The following is a 9,158-nucleotide window of genomic DNA, read 5'->3' as shown; positions in this document are numbered from 1 at the left end:
TATGGTTTTCTTCTTGACCAGTTTGCTCTAGGGAGTGTTGTCAGAGCTTGTTCTTGTTTGCTTTTGATATACACTTTAAATGAGGCAAGAGTTCATTAAAAAAATAAGGAAAAATTATTTTTAGTTCTAAAAGTTTAACATGTCCCAGGATAGACTCTCCGACGTTTTGAATTTCTTAGGGATAGTCCCTCCTTTTTTTGACGAACTTATTTTTTTCAATCACGACGATTGTCTTTTCGATTAATCGAACTACTATGTTAGTTTATTCTATTTCTGACATACTACTTCGACTTAAAAAAATATAGTTTCAGTTTTAACATTCGTGTTTTTCGTTTAACTACATAAATTTTCACTTAACATATAAAGACATTTGCATTTAAAATTTGACTTTTTCCACTTAAAAATTATTAGTTTCGACTTTAAAATTTGATGTTTTTCGACTTAACTACATAAGTTTTCACTTAACATATAACACATTTTGCGTTTAAAAATTTGATTTTTTTCAGCTTAAAATTATGGGTTTCAGCTTAAAAATTTGGTATTTTCGCTAAAAAGCGAGAGTCGATCTAGTTAATATCTCATTACCTTTTATGTCAGCGTCGATCACGCTTTATGTCGGAAAGGTCCGAAAAAAATAACGCTGTGAGAAAAAAAGGAAGGATCTTTTTGGGAATACTTTCAAAGTTATGGGGTTTTTGTGAATCACCGAACTTGGAGGGATTTTTTTGTTCATTTCAGGTTAAAAATAAAAGAGTTAAATCAAGAATAATAAGTAAATTTTTGTGCTATTCATGATATTGATGATATTTTTTTATAGGTATTTAACTTTTAAAGATATTCATTCATAACTTTTTAAATAATCATAATTAGTTAAAGTTAATGTTGCATGATTTAAGGGATGTTAAAGGATGTGCACATGCAAGGATTGCAGTTGTAAACTCAATAAGCACCTATGCTCTCACCTTAATTGGGTTTTGGGATTCGATTTCTAATGCCCTTGAAACGAACATTTTATGTAATTAACCCGGTAGCAATAGCCCATTGGTTGTGGAAGAAAACTGAATTGGTGGTTATTTGCGATTGTAAAGCTTGATATTTTTCATTATATAAATATTTTAAAAAAATAGATAAACCATATTATATTAAGGGGTGTTTGGATGCCAAGATTGGAGTGGGAGTGAGGGGAGTGGTTGTAAGCCCTTGTTTGGGCATACATTAGTGGGAATGAGGGTGGATTGTGGAAGGAGTGAGACTCACCCATGTGAGTGAGTCTCACTCCCCAAGATCAGGCGGATTGGTCGAGATTGGACGGAGAAATGACATATATGCCCTTCTTTGTTTTGCTTGGAAACATGATTATTCCATTGCCATATATGGCAAGAGAAAAATAAAAGAGATGGCAAGGAAAAAAATTTTTCATATTATTATTATTTTTCAATGTTATTACAAATATTTATTTTTGATAATTAATTAGTTAATTTTTTTATGTGTTACACAAATATAATTAAAAAAATAACTCATTATAGTTAATACCATTAATTACTTGCTAATTAATAATATTAATATTTGAATATAATACTTATAATAAAAATTATAGTATTATAAAAATTAAATAGTTATATCTTATAATTAATTAGTTACATTTTTTTCAATGTTTTTAAAAAAATTATAATTAAAAAACAACTCATTATATTTAACACCATTAATTAATAGCTAATTAATGATATTAAAAATCTCATCCCAAAAAAATTAGAATGAAATTATAGTATAATAAAATTAAATATTTATTTTTTTATAATTAAAAAAATATATAACTAAAAAAATAACTCATTATTATATATACTAATATCATTTATATGGATGAGGGGACATAAGTGTCATTTTTACCATATCTACTTTCTTTTACTTTTTTTCCATTCCCAATAAATTCACTCTCCAAATCCTACCAACCAAACACATCATTCGATTCTCACTCCTCCTCCATTATCCCCTCATGTCACTCCTAATCCACTCCTCCCCAATCCGCTCTTGGCATCCAAACACCCCCTAAAAGGAGAAAACAGGGGAGTCATTCCTTCATTGAATAGTTAGTTATCCCATTTCTCTCTGAACTCAAAAGTTGAGGGTTCAAATGATGAAAATCAAGAAATACTAATTAAAAATATCCTCAAATAAAAATGAGTAACATGAAATTATATGAAATCACATGCTGATTTTTTCCTATCTCACTAGTTTTAATACCTTTACCTTTAACGAAAAGATCCATGTTGATTTTTTTTTTAATAGAGAGTTAACTAGTTTTTTCCTATCTCATTAGAAATAAAAGACTCTACATGAGAGATTGAATAGATACGCGAATAAATAACAAAGAATAGAGATCTCTCTATAGGTCTCTCTATAGCAATATATATATATATATATATATATATATATATATATATATATATAGATCATTAGATCAATCCATAAATATGCCATCTACTCATTTGCCATGTCCCAAATCCCAATATATTTCTATTCATTAGATATATGTTATAGTTTAATTGTTTAAAAATAATATACATAATTAATATTATTAATAATCTTATTATAATTCAAAACTAATTGATTAATGATTAGAAAAATTAGGGTAAACAAGGGTTTTTCATTATATTTTTGAAAAAAATTTTTATGAGTATTCGTTCTTCATCAAAAAAAGGAAAAAGGAAAAAGGTATTAAAAAAATATTACATGAAAATAAACTTAATATTTTTTTAATAGGTATATTTATTAGAATTATATTATTTTTAGAAAAATTTAATTCAAAAATACAGACAAATTTGATGAAGTCAAATAAATATAATTAAAAAACATTTATTTATATATTTATATTAATTTTTGAAATAAATTTAATATAAAAAAACAGTCATTTGCTACTCATATCGCTTCTATGTTCATTCCTTGTTATAAACTCAATCTGTCTTTTAGATTTGCAATCTCCATCAATATATATTTTTTGTGTCTATTTCTTCATAAATAAATATTTTTTAGAGGGTTTTCTGGTCAATCAGTCTTTTCTCTTGCTGGATTTTTGGAATGAGAAGCCAATAAGTGAAAAGGTTAGTAACTTTTCTCATCTTTAATTTTTTTTAATAAAAATAAAAAACTCATCCTCTAAACCTAAATGAACGGAGATCCGTCTCTGATTTTGGGAGAAATGTGCTAATCACTACCTTATTTTTTTTCTAGTATCAAATTATGAGATTATTTATTAATTAATTAAAAAAAATAAAGCAGAGATCACAGAAATCACAGATCGGATCTAGATCTGGAGAATAAACAAATTCTGATATTGTAAAGTGAGAAATTTTCTACTGATGTTTCACTTTGTTTTGGTCTTCATCATTTCAATTCTTTTTCAGGTATGTTTTGATTTTTATTTTTTATGCTATCTATCACAATTTTTTTGATATAAGAATAGTTTGTAGTTTTTTTATTTCAATAAATTTATAATCTATTTATTTTTATTAAAAAAGAAGAGATATCCATGTGAATCTTGTTGGTCTTAATCTGTGTTTTTGTTCTTATAGATATTTTTTTACTCCTCAAATATATTATATATAAATCCTATATTTTTGTTTATCCATATTACCATAAGTGATATTTATTTATTTATTTAGTTATTTGATATTTGGAGGGTGATCTGAAAAGGGCAAAGGGGAAAGTGGGGATGGAAGGAACGAAAGCATGGCCTAGTGAGCTCTCACCTTACTTGTGTTTGGGAGGTCTTGAGTTGAAACATTTCAAAGCATAATGTAAAAAAATAATAAAAAGATGCTTTGTCGTTAATTAATCAAAAAAGTGGGATGGAATCCCATCATTCCCATTGCCACTCTACTTTTTAAAAAAATTAATTAATAATTAAAAATTTAAAAATTAATTATCAATCATTTTTCAGACAAGTACCTAATAAGTAATAACTAACTAAGCCTTAATTCTGTAAAAAAATAAAAATAAAATATTAACATATATATATATATATATATATATATATATATCGTTAGCCTAAAGTAAACTTGATTCTCTAATAAGCTAGCAAATAATTCTAATGATAATTTTTCTTTTTTTATAATATAGATAAACATTTTTAAATATGTAATGAAGAATGAAGTATTTTAACCGTTTGAGCTATTCTTTGCAATGCGTAATATTTTTTTATTTTTTTGAATTTAAAACATAAAACATGGGTTTAGATTAAATTTTTTTAATTTTACTGCAGTATAGTGTTTTATCTCTTTTTAATTCACAATTTGGTTATTCTATTAACATTACTCTTTTTGAAATGGAGAGCTGTGAAGAAGTCAAGATCAATGGAAACAGGGAAGAGTTACAAGCCCAAAAGTGAACACTGAACAACAACAGTCATGTAATGATAATTCTGAAAAATGAAGAGCCAAAAATAGAAGCATCACAAACATAGATGCACCAGTGAAGAAGCGAAAGGTCCTTATAATTAACTCAATAAATTAACATGATTGTTATTTTTCTCTTTGCATTAATTTATGGCCATCCCCATGCTTATCTTTTTATGTCATCCTAATTCCTATGTGCACAGATTGAAGCAGTACAGACACAAGGCACAACAGAGAAAAAGGTATATATATATATATATATATATATATATATATAGTTTTCTTCTCATCATTATATTATTAAATAAAAAATTAATCTGGGCTGTTTTTCTCATTCAGAGGAGAGTTTGCCATCAATGGAGCAATATCTGACACCGTCTGCATCTCAACATCATGCGATGATGAAGGCTCGTTTTGCAGATACAATCATCAATGCACAAAGAAAAACTCCTTGATGTAATCATTTTATCTATTTTTATTTTTTTGTTTTTTTATTTTGTGATAGATAAATATAACAGAACCATTTTATCTTTTGTTTTCAGGGTGATACAGTGAAAAAGGAGGCTTTTGATCAAGAAATGTAAACCGGAGAATAAAACTCATAACAGGTGACAAAAGATATTTTTTTATTAATTTTTTTAAGCTCTGTGACTAAAAAAATAAGATGAGAAATTTAAAAATATCCCGAGTTTAAATATCACTAGACGCTAAATGATAGTAAGCGAGTCCTTAGTTGTGGTTTCAGATTTGTTATCCAAATCCATGTTGTTTGGTAATGACACCCAAAAACTAGACATTCACATTCTGATTCAGTGCCCAAATTTTTTTGACTAATCTGTAATTATCGCATTTTTGTTAAAGAAAAAAATTTTTTTAGTAGATTTTTTTAAAGGTTTTGACTAAAAATAATATGATAGTGTTTTCTTTCAATATATATATATATATATATATATATATATGAATATATTTCATAAATTAAAATAAAAAATGTACAAAGGTTACAGAGGATCTATAGGGGATACAACACATTCCCTAATACTATGTGTGCATATGTTATAGGGAATATTTTGAAAAACCTATAAAAAAATTTAATAAAAAAATAAATATTAAGTATTTATTAGATTTATTTATTCCCTTTATTTATTTATTTGAATTACTATGAGAGAAGGACAGAGTTGAGGCTGCCAAGAAGCAGTGTGTGACAGAAACAGAGGCCATTAATATAGGTATTGCACTTAATATTTTTAATTAAAAATTAAAGTTAATTAAAGTTTTTAATTTTTGATCGATTATTGATTGTTAATTAAATTCCCATCTTTCTTTCTGTTTGTGCGAGTTAAAACAAATGGATGATGATGGACAATATGATGCATAGCATAATATCTGTTGTTTGTGAACATAATGTATTTCTAAATTTCAATTATTGTAGATAATTTATTCACCTAGAAAAATGTAAAAAGCTTTTAGTGTTCGGATCCGACCGGTTTTTAAATCTGGACAAACTTAAGATGTCCAAACTAGGTTTATTTTAAAACCGGATTGTCCGGATGTCCAAATTTATCTGAATTTTATAACCTATTTTTAAGTTCACTCAAATATTAAATTATAAAAATAATTTAATTCACATGAAATAAAAACAAATCAACAATCTAAAAACTCAACTCAAATCATAAAAATTAAAGACTTAATAGAAAAAAACAATATATGTTTGAAGTTTTTTTTAAAAAATTGAGCTTAACACAAATAGGTCTAAGATTGTGGTTTTTAAAAATTTTAGAGGATTCAAACAGTATTAACCAGGCTTTGTAGTTAGAACTCACAAAAATGCTAACCAGAATCAAACAGTATTGCCAAAAACTTCAGCACAAGCTTCATCTCCCAGCAATGCACCAATGATTTCATCATCAGTCTCTGCAAAGCAAGGCCAATACCCTGAGGCTCTTGAAGCCGCCTTCTCTTCGGATTGCGTCTTCTACCCGAGCACCTATGCCAAACTCTTCCACGCTTCATCCTCCATCCGCTCCCTCACTGCTATTCGCCGCCTCCACCGTCGCCTCTCCAATTCCCTTGTTCTCACTGATGTTATCTTGCACAATCACATTCTCAATGCCTATGGAAAATGCAGGTCTTTGGATGATGCCCTTCAGTTATTCGACACAATGCCTGAGAGAAATCTTGTTTCTTGGACCTCGGTGATATCTGGCTTGTCTCAGAACCATCGAGAGCAGGGAAGCCGTTGAGCTCTATCTCAGTATGCTTCAGTCTGGTTTTTCTTCCTGACCAGTTTGCTCTAGGGGAGTGTTGTCAGAGCCTGTTCTGGTTTGCTTGATATTGAGCTTGGAAGACAGTTGCATTGCCATACCATCAAAATGGATCATGGGCGAGATAGGATTGTTCAGAATGCGCTTGTTACAATGTACTCAAGGTCTGACGGTATCCGGGATGCTTCCATTGTGTTTTGAGAGGATTGCTGATAAGGATTTGGTTTCATGGGGTTCGATGATTGCTGCATTGGCTCAGAAAGGACATGAGTTTGAAGCTTTGTGTCTCTTCAAACAAATGCTCGACATTGGTGTTGATAGGCCGAATGAGTTCCATTTCGGCAGCTTGTTCAGTGCTTGTGGGATTATATCTAGGCTGGATCAAGGAGAGCAATTGCATGGTCTCTGTGTTAAGTTTGGTTTGGAGACCGATAATTTTGCCGGATGTTCATTGAGCGATATGTATGCAAGATGTGGAAGGTTGGATCATGCAAGGAAAGCATTTTCTCAGATTGAAAGTCCTGATTTAGTTTCCTGGAATTCAATCATAAGTGCATTTGCTTATGCTGGTTTCCTTAATGAAGCTTTGTTATTCTTTTCTCAAATGCGAGGGTTCAGATTGCATCCTGATGACATTACTACTCGGGCTCTGCTCTGCGCCTTTACAAGTTCGTCTTCTTTGCACCAAGGCCAACTGGTCCATTGTTATGCACTTAAGATGGGATTATGCCGGAATATCGCAGTCTTGAACAGTCTACTTGCAATGTATACAAAATGTTCAGATCTTTATACTTCATTTGATCTTCTTTTTAAGGATATCAATCACAATCATGATATCGTCTCATGGAACACAATTCTTACAGCATGCTTGCAGTGCCATCAACCCGAGAAAGTCTTTCAACTATTAAAAGAACTGCAGATTTCTTCAAACAAGCCTGATCAAATCACTCTGAATGCTATATTATGCGCTTGTGCTGATCTGGCCTACCTAGACATGGGAAATCAGATCAATGCCTATGCAATAAAACTCGGTCTAAACACTGATCCAATGGTCTGTAACGGGCTGATTGACGCATATGCAAAATGCGGAAGCTTAGACAATGCCCGAAAACTGTTTGAGCTGATGGGTGATAACCGTGATGTATTCTCATGGAGCAGTTTGATCGTCGGCTATGCTCAATTTGGTTTCGGTAGAGAATCTCTCGAGCTATTCACTCTCATGCAAGACTTAGGCATAAAACCAAATCACGTAACATTTGTCGGAGTTCTTACTGCATGTAAACACATCGGTTTGGTAGATGAAGGCTTGCATTACTACAAACAAATGGAAGCAGAATACCACATTGCACCAACAAGAGAGCATTGTTCATGCATCATTGATTTGTTAGGTCGTTCAGGAAGGTTAATAGAGGCTGAAAGATTCAAAGATGAGATGCCATTTGAAGCTGACATTGTGATGTTGAAGACATTGTTAGCTGCATGCAGGGTGCACAACAATGTGGAAATTGGGAAGAGAGCTGCAGAAGGGATATTGAAGATGGATCCATTTAATTCTGCAGCTTATGTTCTGATGTGCAGTATTTATGCATCTGCTGGATGTTGGGATGATTTTTGCAAGGTTGAGAAAGGCAATGAAGAGTAATGGTGTGATAAAAATCTCCAGGGAGGAGTTGGATTGAGGTTAAGGGAGAGGTCAAGGTTTTTATAGTAGAAGACACTTCACACTCTGAATCAGATGAGATTTACATGGTGTTGGATGTGTTGCAGATGGAGATGCTAGAAGCTGGATACTCACCCACGCCACTATCTTGGCATGAGTGAATATATATATATATATATATATAATGAATAAACTACTATTTGTTATAAACAAATATTTTTTTAATGGATGCTTTCTTGTAGCAGTAGGGTGTTACTTATAGCAACTTCAGATATTCTGTAGAAACCGCAACATCGTAGAAAGCCGCCCATGTGATCTCATGTGTAGCGCCGTCATGATTCTTATTCCACCCGACGCAGGTATTTTTGGACCGTCGGATCGAATCGATCCCCGACCGTTCATTCAACTCTTGTAACCCTATAAATACCCTCTCATTTTGTATACTTTGGAATATAGAAAAGATATAGAAAAGAGATAGAGAAGAGAAGAAAAGAGAAATAAAAGAAGAAAGAAAAAGAAGAAGTTAATTCTTCGGAGTTTTTGGGTTTTTGGTAAAATACTTTTGGCTCTATTCTCGTCACTATCTTTTACATTTATAACATATATTCTTAACACGTTATCGGCATGAATTTGCTCATATGATTTTAATTTTTCTTTTGACTCATCTAATATATATATTATATATGTGGAATCCATTTCTAACATCTGAATGCGAGGGAAGGATTGACGAGTAATATAATACTAGCAAACCATATATTTTATTCAGATCAACAATACATAAGATTTTTCTTAGAAGCATACATAAAAAAACATACAGATCTAAAAACCACTAAGGCTAATATTACC

At 30.8% G+C, this 9,158-nt stretch overlaps 1 protein-coding gene across 1 annotated transcript; it reads left to right on the top strand.

Moving 5' to 3' along the window:
• Window positions 1-6,283: 6,283 nt before the first annotated feature.
• Window positions 6,284-8,473, top strand: LOC120256030 (pentatricopeptide repeat-containing protein At3g53360, mitochondrial-like). Its single transcript, XM_039263803.1, is given in 7 exon segments — window positions 6,284-6,610; window positions 6,612-6,659; window positions 6,661-6,684; window positions 6,686-6,847; window positions 6,849-8,261; window positions 8,263-8,310; window positions 8,312-8,473. Coding segments are annotated over 7 exon segments (2,184 nt in total).
• Window positions 8,474-9,158: the final 685 nt, after the last annotated feature.

The sequence above is a fragment of the Dioscorea cayenensis genome, unplaced genomic scaffold, assembly GCF_009730915.1.
Source record: "Dioscorea cayenensis subsp. rotundata cultivar TDr96_F1 unplaced genomic scaffold, TDr96_F1_v2_PseudoChromosome.rev07_lg8_w22 25.fasta BLBR01001267.1, whole genome shotgun sequence".
Taxonomy (NCBI): domain Eukaryota; kingdom Viridiplantae; phylum Streptophyta; class Magnoliopsida; order Dioscoreales; family Dioscoreaceae; genus Dioscorea; species Dioscorea cayenensis.
The sequence above is the reverse complement of the archived record's forward strand: the minus strand, read 5'-3'. Positions and strand labels throughout refer to the sequence as shown.